This window comes from Triturus cristatus, chromosome 4_2 (assembly GCF_964204655.1).
Source record: "Triturus cristatus chromosome 4_2, aTriCri1.1, whole genome shotgun sequence".
Classification (NCBI taxonomy): Eukaryota; Metazoa; Chordata; class Amphibia; order Caudata; family Salamandridae; genus Triturus; species Triturus cristatus.
In genome coordinates this window covers 511,271,629-511,290,041 of record NC_140586.1, presented here as the reverse complement: position 1 = coordinate 511,290,041, position 18,413 = coordinate 511,271,629, and the positions used below count along the sequence as shown (strand labels likewise).

The 18,413-nt window shown below is 43.0% G+C and overlaps 1 protein-coding gene across 1 annotated transcript in view; it reads left to right on the top strand.

The window, feature by feature from the left end:
- The first annotated feature begins 228 nt into the window (after window positions 1–228).
- SPATA1 (spermatogenesis associated 1) overlaps window positions 229–18,413 on the top strand; it is a 394,319-nt gene continuing 376,134 nt past the window's right edge. Inside the window, exon 1 of the mRNA XM_085602111.1 lies at window positions 229–417. Coding sequence (XP_085458237.1) covers window positions 382–417 — 36 coding nt within the window. The 5' untranslated portion in view covers window positions 229–381. The remainder of the gene's footprint in view (window positions 418–18,413) is intronic.

Genomic DNA, 18,413 nt, shown 5'->3' with positions numbered 1-18,413 from the left:
CTGCACATGTAAATTTTCTTTGGACGAGGTAATGTAAAAACAACATAGATTGTTTAAGGCTATACATATTTGCACAGCGCCTCGAAGAGCTCCTTTCTGTGGCAATCGGAGAGTTGACTGGAGGGAGGGTCAACATTGAAGAGATTGCCAAATCGAGCTACAAAGGTGTGGCGGATTTCAGTTTGAAAGCAAAGCCGGTGGAAATGTATCCTGGAGCTTGTTACTCGGCGCCGCACAGCGGCTTTCTTTCCTCCAGAAGGCCTGAGGTGGAACGGGAGATAACGTCTCCAAGACGGCAGCGAAACTCTTGCCACACTCGGAAAGTATGGCCGGCGAGGCAGGAGAGCTGTGAGGCAGCACTGCAGACGGGCACGAAGGAGTATGACCGCCAGTCAGTCCAGGCCTCAAACTGCTGGGGTAAGACCACTACTTCGTTTTTTAACCGTTCATGGTACTTTGACTTTGCTACAAACCCTCTAGTGCCAATTCCAGTAGACCAGTAACAATTGGTTTCTACTGGACCCGATTACTGCATGTGATATTGAACAAGCATTAAAAACTATGCGGGTAGTGCTAGCTGATTCCAGTTGCTTATTTTAAATGTTTTAGTGTGTTAATTTGCTTATATTGACTACGATTGGTATTTTGTATTTAAAAACAACGTGTACTTTGTGGGCGAATAAACATATGAGAGGATGTGGCCACACGGCCAGAGCTGCAGACTTTGCAGCTGGGGAACCAGGTTCGACTCTCGGCGTCGGCTCAGCATCCTGTGATTCTGGGCAAATCATTTAATCTACCCGTGCCCAAAAAAATGTATGTGTCCCTCTGTAACGTAACTGGTGCTCATGCAAAGCGCTTCATTACCTTGGGTCGAGTTCGCACTATATAAATCTGCTAAAAAATAACATTAATTGTTGCAGCTGGAGTCAGTATTAACCAAGGATTAGCAGCAAAATAGCGTTTGCGGAAATGTGGTACTATACAGAAAAATGCTGGTTTACAGGTAGAAGTGCTATTTTCTGTGTACTTATGTTTACCTCATACATCTCCTCAGCTGATTATTTAGTGACTGTGTGTCTGGAATGGTTAAAAGTCATCTTGCTTTGGAAGGATGGCGTTCTGCATAATGATTGTTCTTCAAGCTGCTTAGGAGGGAATTTGATTCTTTCCGTTGGGGGGGGGGCGATTTGGGGAATAGTATTACGGGAGGCGACAATTTGTGTCAAAGAGTAGAACTTTCCTAAATAGACTTAACAATTAAGCTATGATCTGAAATTCTGGTTGGACTGTTTTAAGACATTGATCAAACCTAAGCCCGTGTCTCTGTCTGCTCCTGCTGGCATTGAAGGAGTTTTGCTTAGCACCAATTCACCAGCTTTTAACCCCTTGGCTGCTAAGCCCTTTCCCCCTAGAATGCAAAGCCCTTTTGTGGCTATTTGGGGTAGTTTGTGCTTAGGGCATAACTTTTTTCCCACATAAGGTATCCGCACCAAATGTATGTCCTTTTTTTCCAACGTCCTGGGGATTCCAAAGGTACCCAGGGTTTGTGGATTCCCTTGAAGGAGACTGAGAAAATAGCCACAATATAGCTAAATTTGTTTTTTGGGGGAAAAATAGAAAAAAAGTAGTCAGCGAAAAAGTATCTGTACTTTTCCCCAAAACTACATAAACAAAAGGTTTGCTGTGCTAAAGTCATAATTTTCCTGGCTTTCAGGAAAATGCAGAGCTGAATCAAAAAACCTATTTTTTTTACCAGTTTTGGCATTCTTCCTAATTTCTGTGCTTTCAACCTACTTCAAGTTTGTTGTGGAAACCGGGATTAAACCAATGGGTGAATCCAGCAAGCTATAGATTTCTGAAAAGTAGACTGAATTCAGTAAGGAGTCAGTGGTGTAGATCCCTCAAGATTTTCCCAAAGAAAATAAATGTTGAAATAAAATAAATATTCTATGTTCTATATATTATATAAATAAAAAATATTGAAAATGAGTAGCAAAAACATAAATTTCAGATGTTTTTATTTGTAAGTTCTTGTCACGATGGCTGATTTACAAAAGTTGTACACCATTATGTCTGCTAGACTCTTTTGGTTGTGGCGATCTATAGGGTTTGGAGGTTTTCTATGAACCGAGGTACACAGAGCCAACAACTGAACAGCACCTTAAAATGGTTTTTCATTGTGTAGCTGGTATAGAGCAATGCTTATGGTAAAATATAAAGACTGAAAAATTGGTATCAAGGAAACCTATTTATTTCTGACATAGACACCAATTTCATAGTTTAGGAGCAGTGGATAAATGTACATCTCTGAATTTGTGGGTACTCATACTAGTATATTATTCCGAAGGCATTTAAAAAAATTAAATTCTTACACTCTAGTTTACATTTGGAAGGCACAAATGCAGAGAAATACAATTGGTAATAACACATGTTATTCTATTCTGCTTTCCCACATCTGTGCCAATAAAAATGGTAACTCACTTGCATGGGTAGGTCTAATGCCCGCAAAAGGAAAGGCACCAAAACACAACATGGACACATCACATTTTTCAACTGAAAAATTACCCTTTTTTAGGTCTCGCTGAACCAGCGCATGCGCTGCTCTGCGAGAAATTTAGTGAGTGGCTTTTTGAAAGTGCTACCAGAGGCTCTCGCTTGCCTCAAGCTTGCGTTCACACGCGCGTGCACGCGTGCAGCCGCCATGTGGGTTTCTGTCAAGGCTCATTAAGCCTTGCGTGCCTCTCTCATGGAATCTCTTTGAAAATTCTGTGCGCCTTCTCCTCGTGTTATCTGTGCCTCTCCTCCTGTTATCCCTGGCGTGAGCGGCACCCCACCACTGGTCCGTGATAAGATCCTTCTGTCTTCGCCCAGCGCCCTGACTCTTCGCCATATTTTGTAATCAGACCGCAGCTTAGACACCCCCACCTACTGTTTTAATTATCCGGTCAGCTGCGCACTTGCTGTCGTGGTTAAAGATGTTTTGATGTATGGCCCTTCAGCTGGCAGCCGAGTGCTGTTTATTGCGTGGACATCCTTTAATTTTCGTGAATTGATTAATTTCATCGTGTCTACCGTTCTCTGCAAGCCTGTGCTTGTTTATTCTTCGGTGCTCATATTAACTGTTGTCGTCGTTATTAGAATTCAGAGACAGTAGCTGTTGATAAGGTTGTTGCCTGATAGATTTACCATTGGCTACATCAATATGATATTAAGACACTTTTGTTTTACCTCAGACATGTGTAAATAATCAAGAAAGCTCATTAATTAACTGCAGAATATTTTTTTTCCCCACGTGCAACGTTTAGAATTGACAAGATAAAGAGCCCATCAAAATTACATTTTTGTGGCACTGAGACTTTCGGAAGGTATTACATGCATTTTCGGACACTATAAGGGACATTTCATTTCAATATTAGTTTGGATAAAAACTTTTTTTCCCCCCTCATTTTTATTCAACCTCATCTTAGTTTTCATGTTCTGGGTTACTCTTCCATAGTGTTTTTCTAAAAATTAAAGGGGCTCATTCAGTTTGTGGCCATATGACCTGCAGTTGTCCCTTTCTAGAGTTTACACGTGCATTGATACCAAGTATGTGCCATCCAGAGAAAGTAGAGAAGGAAGATCGCAGAAATTCAATATTTTGCTTAGATTTTGGAGTGATGGATGACAAGGAGAAAGGGCTACTTTTGCGCAATGCATATTTGCTTTATTGAGCGCCACATTGTACTGGAGGAGGATGTAGCACAGCGGCCAGAGCTGCCAACTCGGGAGCTGGAGACCTGCGTTCAAGTCTCCGCATCGGCCCAACATCCAATCATTCTGGGTAAATCACTTAATCTGCCCATGCCCAAGGAAAGCACCTGGATACCCTCACCGGTGATAAGCCACTCTATATAAATCTACAAACCTAATAACCTGGCAATTAACAAAAACATTATGATTACAGGAGGTAGGATTATAGACATACTCCTTTACTTACCCTTAGCTATCTTTCTGAATCAGCCCCAAAATGTCCAACTCTCTATTAGTAACATTTCAAATAGGGCTCTGTCCTTTCTAATTGTACTAACTGTATGTGAACATTATATGAATAGTCCCATTTTAGATGTTTTGGGGCCAATTCACAAATATATTCAAGTGTAGTTTAGAGTACTTCATGCATACTGCTTTCCGTACTCTAAAATACCTTTATGATTAAGACCCAATTTGTTTAAAGAAAACATTTATATTTTAACAGTGTTAGTAGCTGGTTTGTTGTGCCTGTTATGAAACACTTTTTAAACATGCTTTTGACTTTTATTTCAACGAGCATTGATTTGTTAAAAGTTACAGTTTCCTGTCAGAGGCTGTGTGTTGCTCAAACAGCACACTATGTCACGTAAACAGCACCTGTGATTTGCAGGAAATGCTGCTTTTGCTTACATTTTTTAAGGAAATAACTGACGATGGAGATGGGATGTTGGGGCGTACACATTGCCTATCGTTATCTCCCTACCGGCCAGTTTCCCAAATAGAATAACAAATCTTCCTTCTGCGTCTATCCATTTCCGAGTAAGGTGAAAGGGAACACCTGGGCGAATCCACACCAGCCCCCCTTTCGCGAAAGCAATGTGAGTAGTTGCATAAAGCTGCCCCTTTTACCTACGCTTCAGCCTCCCCACTTCTGTTTCCGTGAGGTGGGTCTCCTGAAACAATGCCACATGTACCCCTCTGCGGTGTATGTAGTTAAAGATGGTATATCGTTTAGCAGGTGACCCCATACCTTGTATGTTCCAAGTGAGGAGCTTAAACTCGCCTGCTCTGACTACTGGCGGCACCATCTGACAATGTTATAGTACATGCCCTGATTCCCATCCATGTTCACAACTCCGAAAGTCGTCATTGCCCTCCTGGTAGTAAATAATAACCCCAAAACATGAACTCCCGCACCAGTGAGCGGACTGACAATGGTCAGCTGCCCAAATTCGCAAAAACAGTGCATAGGACAATCCTATGACAAAAGAACTAGGTCCTAGGAACCAACGAAGGACCTACCAGGGAGTGTGACCTGAACTTGTTAGTGACTAGTTGTTTGGCACTGCAGTCCGTATGATGAAACAGCCAAAAAGTCCGGTTCCCCCCGAGTCCAGGAGCTCCTCCGCAACCTAGCCGGGAACACCAGGGAATATGATATGCCCTCCTCTCGCAGCGTATGCTTGACCTCCAAAAACGAGACACACCGTCGCTGCACTTCCAAAGTGTAATCTGGGAACAGGGACACCTTGCAGTTCTCAACCGTGTACGGCCCATCAGTACATGCTTTCTGAAGTAGGAGGCCTCGATCACGGAAATGGAGGAGTCTGGCCACTACCGGCCTCGGTGGTCTCCCCGGGCGCTGGTGGTATGTTGGGCACACGGTGAGCCCTTTCCAGTGTGTAGAACTGCGAGAGGCCCTCCAGCGCTACCACTTCCTTCAACCATTTCTCCAGGTAGGATATCATGTCCCGCTCCACACTTCCTTCCGGCAACCCCACTACCAGCACATTATTGCGGCGATTACGCCCTTCCCGTCCTCCGCCCTACGCTTCATCACCACCATTCTATCAGAGAGATCTTCCATTTTCGCAGCTAGGGCCTTCTGTGCAGGAGTGATCTCCTCCAGTGACTCCTCCACATTTTTCACCCTATCAGAGAGTTTGCCATGTTCAGCTTGCAGCAGGCCCAGTCCCACCGCCACCGTACTAATGTCTTGGTGCAGCGTTGCTTTAGTGTCGGCGAAGGCCTCCAGGATCTTGGTGTACTGCTGCTGAATTGGGATTTCAGTCACTTTTCCTCCCTGCTCCATGGGAGCGAGCTCTTGGACGCTGTCCTCTTGGTCTGGGGGAGGGCCCACCTGTTTCGCCTTGGGCTTACCCATTGGCAGCACCGCATGTACTACCACCTCCGATCTCGTACGGCCCTCTCTCTGTAGGCAAGGCACAGATTCATGCCCTTCCAGCAGGCAGTCCAGCAGGCAACACGCCGGCTCGCCCACTTCCTCAGCTCTCAGGTCCAGGCCGCTGCACCCTGGGCATGTCCTCGCTCCATCGCCCTGCGGTTCCGAAGGGCCAGCCTCCAAAACAAGGAAATGAATGCACTTTGAGCATTGCAAGTTAGCGCATAACCAGGGCAGATGTTAGTTCGTCACAGCACAAGTAGAGGCACTAGCTGTGTTTGAAGGCAGGGTCTCACTGCATTGAAACAGCTTGAAGTAATTGTCTCTCACCATGCCTGCTCTTATGTACAAGCCCTCAACACCTCCCTGTCTGGCCCAAATGTGTCATCGCGCCAGCTCGGCAGCCATGTGGGTTGTTCTCCTTGTGAGCAAGCTCTGTCTATGTGACTCGCAGCCAGGTGGCATCCAAGGCAGCCGATAGAGGGCCTCCAGTTCTCCCCTCATGAAGTGCACCAGAGCCGCTCCCGCAGGACAACCAGGCCGGCCCGACGGGCCGAGGCGGGCTCCGCCGCAACTTCAGCGCCCCCAGCGGCCCCCCTCAGCTCCACCACAGCGCGGCCTCCACCTCACAGTAATCAGAATAGCTGTCCGTGAGCTTGCTGCCGGGCATCCCCGCCTCCGCGCTCCCTCAGCTCAGCGTTCGAGGCTCCCATAGATCAGGCTCAAGTGCCCCAGGTAGGCGATCCGAACCCTTCCTCACCTCCTACAGCCTTGCGGGTGTTATGTATGTCCATTGTCCTCCTGTGGACACCGTAGTGTTCTTTGCAATTGCGTATCCCTGTGAGGACACCGTACCGCCGTCACCTCACCAGCTGTGACCTGCGAACTGTCAGTTGCAGATGACAGTTGACAGCTGGTGACCCGGAGCGGCTGCTGTATTTGCGCTCCACGTTCGGAGCTGTGTTGGCGAATGAATAAAGGACTTTACTTTATACGTTTTACATCCACTTTGTTCTTTACAGCGGGGTGTGGGCAACTCTTTCCCCTGGATGCCAAACGGCGATCTGCTTCTCGTGCTCTCCAGACCCCCAGTGCGGCCCCCGCTAGTGCTCCGGTCTGTGTCCAGGTGCTCCCACGTCCCGGCCTCAGTTCCATCAGTTCCAGGGGGGGAAGAGGGTCAGCACGTTTCCAGATACCCCCAGGGGCCACAGGGCATCCGCTGTGAAAACCAAAGCCGCCACGGAGTGGGCCGCCAGATCAGTGCTGCAGGCCTGCTACTTCGTTCCGGCTGCCATCTTCCGTCACCTCCCTCACAGCGCGGCTTCAGCAAGCTGGAGTGCCCGCCGGAACTCCGGCACCGACTCACAGCGCCAGACACCCCACGGGCTGCCCTCCCAGAGAGTGTAGGGGGAACCCCAGGCCGGGCAGGAGCTCAGTTTATCAGGATATTTTGCGCGGCTGGCGCACAGCTCTAAGCTCACGCGACCGCCATCTTCGGCTTCGTAGCCAACCCCCCCGGTTTGCATCACTTTTATGATGAAAACTCTGTGCAAACAGTCAGTAAATCTAGACCAGAATCTCTAAACAGGAACTTGTCAATATTATTAGGACGCTTTGCGTTCGTACTGCAAGGTAATTCAAGGTTTCTTAATGACCTTTTCAGAGAAAATGTTGCTCTACTGTGTAAAATCACAAGGCAATAAAGAAGCCGAAGAGAAGGGGCCCCTGAAGCATGAGAGAAAAATGTTTTGCGTCTGGAACTTAGCATGTCAAATTTCTATAGTCATGTTCCGGAATGTTAAGAAGGTATAAACTTGCTCGAACTGCTGTTATTTAGTTAAGGTTCTCGCAGAGTGCTAAATCAGAAAATTTACAAAGACCTACAATTTCAGGGCTGACTAAAAATTTTGCTGTGCTAATTCACTTAAATGAACATTAGTTTTTTTTATCAAAATAGGAGGTCAAGTTTTACTCTCTTTCTGCAGTACCTCATACTTATTTGCAGATATGTTCAAAGAAGCATGTTTGAATCATGTAAGTGAGCTTCATGTGCTTCATCCAACACCTCCGTATATGTTACACTACATCTAACATCCTTATCAACCATGCAGTCTAAAGGGGTGTGCAAAATCACAATGCAAATCAGAATACACTGCATTGTCCAGAGTATTAAGCACTATATAAATACAAGAGGACCAAACAACCACATAACTATTTCTACCCTATAGCCATCACAAGTGGTGAGGTATGGATGCAAGCTTCTTAGTGGTAGCAAGAGTGGGGGCTCCTGGTCTGACCAAGGCCGTCTGCCTTATTACCATGTGAGGATTCCGGAAGAGGTTAGACAAGTGGGGCAAAGGTGATAGTGAGTGCCACCCTGTTATGGTAACATGCGATTTTAGTCAGGTGCATGGCTATTTTTGTTAAAGCCAGTGCAAAATCCCAAACATAAGAGAGGCCCAGTCTTTTCTACACTGGCTGCAGTTTATTTAATATCAAACTCACAAAATGTGATGAGAGGAATTTATGCAATAACTCACTGGCAATCACTTTGGGTAACATTCCAGCCCATTGTTATTTTGCCTACTATGCCACCTCAATTTGGACCCAGCCATATGCAAATCAGTCTGATCCCTGCTCCAATAGGAACAGTCCAGTAACAGTCCAGTCAGAACTGCCAGGCCATGTCTTCCCTGAACCAAAACACAATTATACAAAGACCGGGAATACCAGTTGGGTATAGCTTGGTTCCAGTGGCACATTAAGCAATGAGCCCGCATCTCACCCATACCCTTGGCCTTTTAGTGTTTTACATTAAATGCACAAAAGGTGATGGGAGGAATGCTTGAAAAAGGTTCAACCACTGGCAATCACTCGGGCAGCATTCCAAACCATCTTTCTTTTACCCACCATTCTAACTAAGTTTGGACCCAGACATATGCAAATCAGTTTTGACTCTGCTCCAATAGGAACAGTCTAGGTTCTCCCTGAACCACAACACAAGCAACCAAAGACCAGTTTTGTCCAGATTTTGTTAAGAATTTTGCAAAGTGTCTCACTGGGAGGGGATGGAGAAGATACATTCAGAGAGTGAAATCGGTCTCAGGCATGCACTGCTAAAACTCAAAACAAAGGATACAGCGGAGCAGAAGCCAAACATTCATTCAATAGGTTGTGCAGGAGCCTGCCATGTGGTAGAAAAGAGGACAAGGAGACAGGGTGGAAACTAATGGATGAGGCAAAAAAGCAGCATAAATTAAGAAAAACAGAAGGGTGAGTTTAATAGAGGTGGATAAAATGAGGTTGGATGGAGGAGGTCAACTGTGGAAGCGAAATATTAAGGAGGGAAAGAAGGGAGGGGTGAGAAGAAGAGGGGCAGCATTTGAAAATAAACAAGGAGATAATAAATACAGAATGGAAGAAAAGATAGGAGAGTAGAGAAAAGATAGGTGTTGGGTTGGAAAGAAAGTAAAGGTACTGGATAGGAAAGGGGAAAAATAATAACAAGATGGAGAGGAAAGAAGATTTGGGGGTGTGAGGGAGAGGAGAGATCTGAGTGTAAAGAGAACAGGAGGCATATATGGCGAGAATAAACTATGGAAGTGGATAGAAAAAGGAAAAAAGTGAATGAGCAAGACATAGGGGCCGATTCAAAGAACTAATCTGAGATAAAATCCTAAACTTATTACTTTTGATATTCACAGAAGGCATTTAGTTGTAGTAAAGGTAGGACTCCTAACTTTACTACTACTAAACTGAGATAAAATCCAAAACTTACTACTTTTGGTACCCACAGAAGGCATTTAGTAGTAGTAAATTTCGGAGTCCTAACTTTACTACTACTAAATGCCTTCTTCGAATACCAAAAGTAGTAAGTTTACAATTTTATCTCAGATTAGTTATGTGAATCGGCCCCTGTGTGAGGAAAATAATGAAAGGGGAGTTAAATGTAGAAAGGAAAGGAAAAAGAGGGAAAGAAATAAGGAAGAAAAGGATGATAAAAACAAACAAAAAGAGATAGGAGGACCAAGATGTAATAAACAAGGAGATCAGAGACAAGATGAGGAATGAGGTGGGTGAGAAAGAAGCATATCAAAGATATTGGTTTCATAGAGTAAGGTTAGAATGAGGGAGAACATGAAGATTAGAGGGAGTCTGTAAGAGAGAGAAGGGGAGGCTGTAGATTAAAGAGAGAAGACAGGATGTGGGAGTAGTGGAGCAGAGCAGAAATTGAGAAAGAAAAGTGGGAAGAGTAAGGAGGAGCAAGGAGAGAAGAAAAAAACAAAAAAGAGAGGAAGGAGATAAGGATAATCGAGAGAGTTTGAGGGGAGTGGAGAGGGATAAGAAAAGATGTAGTGGAAGGAGGAGATAAGAGTGGCATGGGGATATCAAAAAGAGAGGACTTTTAGAGAGAACGATTAGGTCACAAGATGCAGTAGGACCCTTGGTCAGGGATGTGAGGAGCCCCCTGCACCCCATAATGGGTTTCTTTTAATACCAACCCAGATATAAGGTTATTTTTTTCTTGTTTGCATTAGGGTCCAAGACACCCTTACTATACCACTGATTTTGGTAGATTCCACATCGCATATGCTTGCATATTAAGTTGTTGCTTGTCTTCAGCACATAAAGCCCTAGTTGCCATGCATGCAGCACCGTTATTGCCGCACATAGAGGAAAATAAATAGAGGGAACATTCCTCCCCGTAGATTCCAGCACTTTGGGTCACAGAATTATGAAGGGAAGTTGTGTTATTATCCTATGTTTGAGGATTGCAATGGCTTCTAGGTAAGAAAACCTTGTGAGATCCACACCAGACATACCATTCTGGAGTCCCGCTGGTGTCTAGTTTATGAAAATATCTGGGGTTATTAGACTTTCCCTAGAGACAATGTACACCCTGGCAGAGAAACACAGAAAGGACAAATATTAATGCACCACCATCTGCCATCAATGTAAGTGGTGACATAATCTTCGTGGTTGAAGCCCATGATGGCTTACGCTCAGAAGTCTTTTATTCTTGGGTAATTTTTCCAGCTGTGAATCCACATACATTTCATAAATACACTAATGTTGCAGCCCCGCACCAATACAGAGCATATTACCTCTTCTACTTTCACATTGGGAACATCAGAGTTGGTTCTGATGTTATCCTTATACACGTACCTGCCCCTGTACACATGGGTCCCCTAGTAATGAAGGGGCCAGTGTTAGCTGGTTATACACCATTTCCTAAATCTCAGTAAGACCTTGACCTCGGTCACAGGCCTGCACTCTCCCCAGCAGCTCCACTCGCTCCATCGCCGCCGCTGAGCCCCCAGCCTGGGTGTTCAAGGCTGCTGTTTGTATTTTGTACTTGCTGACCTCTGATTGTAGTGTTTTTCTCTTTCCCATTGTATGCATTTGTTGTGTTTTTCTTTCGGCTCCTTACTCATTTTGCTCATCCACTGTACCCCTGCCCCAAACAAAATGAGAGGGGAGGGTATTCTGACCGCATACAGTAAGAGTGTGTGAATCCAAAGAGGGACTCACAGTGCTTGTGTAATGTAAAGATTAAGGAGGAGGAGAAACCTCCTTAATTTAAACCCCAAGTTCAGAAAAATAAAGTTGCGGCTATAACCACAAAATATGCCACAAACACTGAGAACTCTCTTTCTCAACAGGAGGTGACTTTCCTCGACAGCATAGCAGAAGCCACTTCAGAGCTCCGGATTCTCTGGGAGTTTCTGGCAGTGACAGCAGCAGCTAAATCTGTTACAATTAAAAACCCAGGCAGGAGCTTATCACCTCCAGATAGATTATGTAATTTGAATATACAAATTGAGAGTGGCATACAGTGCACCATTAGGGTAATATTCTGGGAAAATTTACTTTATCAAGCAGCATTCTCTTAGTGGAGATTGATTGGTCCCCACAGTTTGCCTAGACATCCCCAGGGTGAGGATGTAATACTCCCATCTTTTTTGCACTTGTCCATGACGAGGTCAAACAAGCCTACGCAGCAGAATGAGCTCTTACACTAGCCCTAGCTTTATATCGCAATCATGTGGGTTGGGATAAGGACTCCCTAATCATATAATACCAATATAGTCAAACCCACAAGTGCAACTCCAATATCCCACAATACGGGATGCTATGGCACCTATTAGAGAAATAATCTCCCAGTTGAAGGACCAGGGAGTAATTGAACCCTGTGTCTCTCAAATGAATATACCCCTTTTTCCTGTTTTAAAACCAGATAATTCATATCACAAAGTCTTGGACTGCAGACATTTAAACAGTCATACATGCACATTTGCATACAAAATACACACAGTATGGCACTTATAAATAATATAGTCCGTAAAGCTTATAGAACAACATTGGATATTTCCAGAGGCTTTTTCTGGCAAAATATATTACCTGAAAGCAGAGCTTGGAGTACCTTCTCAGCACTAGGCTTCCAGCACCGCTTTTTTTGGCTCTTTATAGGATATAAGAACAGTCCTGGACTGTTTGCTGCCCACATAGTGTCAATTCTACAAGATATTGACCCTGACGCATTGTCGTATGTAGGTTATATCTATCTGACGGATGATGAGTTAAACACATATTTGGCCAGAGTGGATCACATAATATTGGAATTCACTGTATCTGGCTACAGGTTCAACTTCTAGAAATCTAATATAGTATTTCTAAGTGCCGTATTTTTAGGTGACAAGCTTACACATGATGGAAAAAGCCAGGCACCACACTTCCTACTGAAGTGTGCTGTGCTAAAGCCTCCAGACACTCTACAGAATCTGCAATCCCTGTTAGGATTTCTTAAATTTGGTAGAACTTTTATAATACCTGATTATGCACAACGCATTAAATCATTATATGAATTAGTTTATCCTGATTTTTCCAGTTTCCATTGGACATCAGAACACACGGAGATACTCAGCTCACTATACTCTGACTTGCTTTCAACAAATCACTTACATACACATGTCAATACACCAAACCTGGTCATCCTTATAGTTGTGGGTGCCATTGGCTTTACCTATATCACCTTTACTGAAGGTGAAACAGACAATTTGCATATAAATCACATTTATATTCCAATGTGGTAATACTTTTTTCATCCACTGAAAAAATACTGACAGCAGTGCAGATGGCTATACTTAAAGAGCAGCCGCTTGCACAAGGGAAGCGCATTATTGTTGTTACTCCAGTTCCAGCCTTAGAGGCTGTTATCAAAGCAAGCGTTTCTAATGCTAAAGCTCTCCATTCTAGATGGATACAATGGGCAACTTCCTTAACAGCTATTGATGTAGACTCTTTGACCCATATTTACAGACACAAGAGTTTCTTCAATATGAGTATGTTTATCCCATGCCCAGCAATATTTTACCTGTTGACCAGTATAAATATATTGTTCATACTGATGGTTCAGCCCAGCCTGCTATAGGTACCAAGCACCAATATTCAACAGCATGTGCTACAGTTCTAGGTGTGATGTTGAGCGGCTAATTCCAACCACAAAAACTCAGACATAGCCCTTAGGGGACTGCACTGCACATTGACTGAATTAAAAGCTTTGTCACTTGCACTGAAACATACAGATTCTGAATTCCCCTACCTTATATTGTGTTATTCTTATGATTGTGTCCAGTCTTTTAATGACAATTTGCTTTATTGGTGCAAAAATGTATTCAAAGATTCTACAGGCAACACACTAAAGCATAAATCACTTTGGGTGAAGGTGGCAGACCTAAAGGATGGCTTGCCACGGGCTCAAATTATCCACACATTGAGTCATCAAAGTGTGAGAGCACACATCATAGGGAATTCTTTAGCAGATGAAGTGGCCAAATCTGCAGTTGCGACTGAAAGTGTTGCAGTAATTACTCGTGCACATGCGAGGGTAGATGGCGATATAATAACTGCTGTTAATACTACACACGACTGCACTCCTTTGCCTAGGAACTTTCCAGCTAAATATACATATCATTTAAGTGAACAAAATGTTCCCTTTGCTAAAATTCCTGGAGTTGGTGATCATCTGATTCACAACAAAGACCACAGACTAGCCTTAGTGATAGTTGCGTATTAAGGTGTAGCTTCTGTACATGCAGGTATGTCAGCTACTATTTCATTACTTTCAGAACGTTATAAGTGGCATAGACTATACAAACAGGCCAAGAAGTATGTCCTTTTTTGCAACATTTGTCAACAAATTAAAACTTATACTGTGTCCCGTCCACCACAGAAATCCCTTTTGTTTTCCAACAAACCTTCCAGTTGCATTTATTTGGACCATTGTACTGTTATTTACTGATTTGCAAATCGTTATCAGAACATATGCATGCCCTACAGTCAACCTGGACCAGTGCCCTGCTTTTGCCTTCAAGGCTTACGGGGAACATATGGCTTCAATGGGTGTTGAGAAACTTTATTCTTTTCCATATAGGCCCTGGGGCAATTCTGTTGCCGAGAGAATGAACCGTGACTTAAAACAATCCTTAGCAGCCAGAGTATTAGGATCTTCCACCTATATGGGGTACATAGAGCACTTAATAATCTCCATATCTATCTGGGAGACCGGACCACATACACGGTCCTTTATGGCATCAACTGTAATATTACCACTGCCTGCTGGTTCTGAAGACTATCATTTTGTCTCTATTGATCACATCAATATACATAATGTGGCCGATTCTAAAAAGTAGGTAATGAGGAGTCCTGATAGTTCTCTAACTCCTCTTGCTCCCATACAGAAAATCCCTCTGTAACTTGTGAGCAACATCAAATCTGTTTATCCCTAGCTGGGGGTGGAGAATGAATTTCAGTTAATTCCTGTTCCCACTCCAAATTCCAGCCACACAACTGAAGTTTGAACTGTACTTAGTACTGTGTTTCCTGCAGTTGATGGCGTTTGTACTGATCCACCCCTCATGGAATTCACCAGTTCTTTAATTGTACCTGTGGCTCCTGTTTTTTAGCTAACTGTTTCTGGTCATTATGTGGGAACAGATGACTTTTCATCTGACTCTTTTGGCAGTTCCTCCAGTCTAGACACTCTGCCTACACCGGCCTGTGTTTTCTCTTTCATGGCTGAAATGCACTTATCTGGTTTGTCCTTGTAATATGTTTGGATAACACTTTGCATGCTTTTTCTATTTGTTTGGATTGGATTTGTGACTGCTTTCTTCTTTTTGATGAATTGCCATTACCTTCTAGAGTGCTCTACCACAGAACTGGTCGATGAGGTCTGAACACCTCAGTCATCTTCACATAAGCTAAAAAGAAACCTGTCCCTTGTGAGCATTTCAGCTATCTAGGTAACTGATGCAACTGTTTGGGATAAGGTCCCCTATAGGTGATGTTATTTACCTGGGTTACACTCTGATGATTGGGGTGTTGAGACTCTAAACTGCATGCTTTCAGAGTTGGAATATTACACTGTTTTCCAGAGTGAAACCTGATATATAAATTCTGCTAACTAGGGTGAAATGTTCTGTTACCATAATTATTGACATCATTATTTACATCTAGCTAGTTTTCAATGCACACTTTTTAATTATATTCAATGGGAACATTGTCCTATTCCCCCACAAGGGAGCTCCAAACCATACAGGGAAAAATTCACATATTTTTCTGGACACAATATATTACACCCGAAATCTTTCTATTTTAAACTTGTCCCTACACCAGCAAAGAAATACATGCTCACACAAACCAAGCTAATATATTTACAGACTTGTTAGTTTCCCAATTAGCAGTGAAAGCTATGACTATTGGAACGATACCATTGACATGAAATCAATTTGGGGTACCAAACTATGTCAAGTTCAGGGTGCAGACACCTCATTTCGAGCCTGCTTAATTTCAATACAGATGATTTTTCTGAATGATACAGTTCAGCAGACTACTTGTCTGGGACTGGCAAAAATTAAAGACATGAATTCGCCAAACATTCCTATTTGCTTGATTTGACATACATTTGGCAACATTTAACAAATTGCAGTGAAGAACACCTCTAAAGTATGTTACAGAATTGTACATTTAACTTCATAACTTCATACTTTCAGGTCCAAACTAGTGGTTATCCTGGCCAGTTGATACAGATGGTTGTCATGTTCATTTTTTAAATTCCACATCGGGGTTTAAGGCAAGCAGATCTGACCCTTGTTACTCCCATTTGCAACACTCAGGGATAGTCACCACCTATTTGGGTGGGAAATTGTGTCAACAATGTTTGGAACATTCCACACTGTCTGCAATAAAACAACATCTTTCTCTCCTTTTGGAAGACATTAATCTATCTGATTTCTTATTAGGTACTAAGTCTCCACATTCAAAAATATTTATTTATGCCACATATAATCAAATTTGGAAGCTATCACAAATGGAAGCTGCTGTTATTTTAAGACAAATTGATTAAGATAATTTGGATAAAGAATTTGCTGCTGTTGATAATAGTGTTAATACCTTGTCTTCTTAGATTGACAACTTGGATAACATTGTGTCATCTGTCATCGATTATATGCAAAGTGACATGTCTTCATTATACCATGAGCAAAGTCAGCTTAGATCTATCATGAAGTTTAGTTGGACAGTTCAGGAACTCAAAAGTGGCCGCGTGCCATGTTGTTACCTAAATTCTACACTACTATTTATACCTTTTCAACCTGACACTTAAACAATTACTCATGGACAAGAAAGACACCACTTACACAATGTTACATCTCAAGAGGTTAAAAGAGCTCCCATTCACAAAAGCAGAGACACCCTCCGCAATGTGGTTAATACATAGTGTAATATCTTTACCAATTTCAACATTTCAGTTCACAGGTTGCATGAAACATTTAACAGTAGGGAGATATGAAGCCCTAGGAGGGAGCTTTATTTATTAGTTATGGTCTTTACCATTCTCTTATTATTGTGAGCGGGATCAGAAAGCTATTTCTTACTGGAAAGTAATGCAACTCTTCTTTTGGCCAGTCACTTGTTTGTAAACATATTACCATTCACGGTGCATGTAATGCTTCAATAGCAAATGTGGCCTGTTTTCTAAAAAGAATTCTAGCCCCTTCAATTCTCCCCCTCATTACTGTCCTTTCAAATGGACGCTATTTAATGTTAAGCGACTAGGACAGTTGCGGAATGAAGGTTGGTGTCCCAGATAGAGACCGGTTGCAATAATGTGCATTTCCCACCTACTCATATGATTTCTGATAATTTGTTGTGGCCTTAAATTTCAATTGTGAAGGCAGACTTTAACAAGCTAAGCAAACTCAAAGCCTTATTGTTTCAAACAGGTGTGGCATTAACTTCTGCCCGAGAAACCTTTGACCTGCAGGTTACATGGAGGTCCAGTGAAATACATTCCTTGTTAAACACAAATCTTCCATTACATTTTGGCAAACTTGTTCACCAAATTCTTAATTCTTCTGAGGTATAGCTCATTTTTTTAAGTAGTCAGGACTGGCTTTGTCAGAACCTTCCAGAAAATCTTTGGAGTAAAACTGGCCTGTATGCATTCCCTGTATTCCAGCGTATTCAGGTATCATTACTCATTTGTGGCATTTTTGTTCTATTTTTGTCATTCCCCAATAGATGTTCCATTTCGAAGCCCATTGGTAATAGAACTATCACCGGTCCAGCTGTGCCGTGAGCGCATAATAAGATTCTTTGGAGTCCCTTTGGTCCAGGGACTGAACACTGACTGTTCATTGTCATTCCAACTCTCCTGGTTTACCTGCGGGCAACCCGTGTTTCATTGCCCATGGTGCCCCTTTCAATGGGCACTGGATGTCTGCTTGGGTCTTCAATTGCTTGTTTCTGTGGACATGAACCTGTTGATGAGTCCGATAACAACCCATTTTCAGAGGTGTCCCATAAACTTTCCGCTGCTTCAAGACGCATGGTATGAGCCACTCCCTCTGGGGGGAGAGGGGTGCTTCAGCACCAGGATTACAGGCCACTGGCTCTGATAACACGGATGCAGGACACCAGGCTACTTCCTCAGAATCGGCTGATAACAGGGAACATGTCGGTTCTTTGGAGCTCTTAAATAGGGCAATAGCGGCATCATTGTATGCGGAGACGGAATCCATTTTGGATTCATTAAACATTAATCTTGTGGAGAAATCTTGGGTGCCCCTGCCCAACCTACTTTGGTCACATTTTAAAAATGTTCATGGTACATTTTTCATTATGATTGTAAATTTCAATATTATGCTCATTATATAAAACTCTCTAAAAAAAAAAATGGCCAACACTGAAGACATTTAACTTTGAAGCTGGGGAACCGGGTTCGAGTCTCGAGAACGACGTTTAACATCCTGTGATTCTGGGCAAATCACTAAATCTCCCTGTGCTTAACAAAAATGAATATGTCCTTCTTTAACGAAACTGGTGCTCATGTAAAGCGCTCTGATACCTGATGTCTTGTGTCTAGTTCGTGCTATATAAAACTCTATAAACAAAATAAACAAACAAAACAAACATTAGCATTGCATGTAGTGAT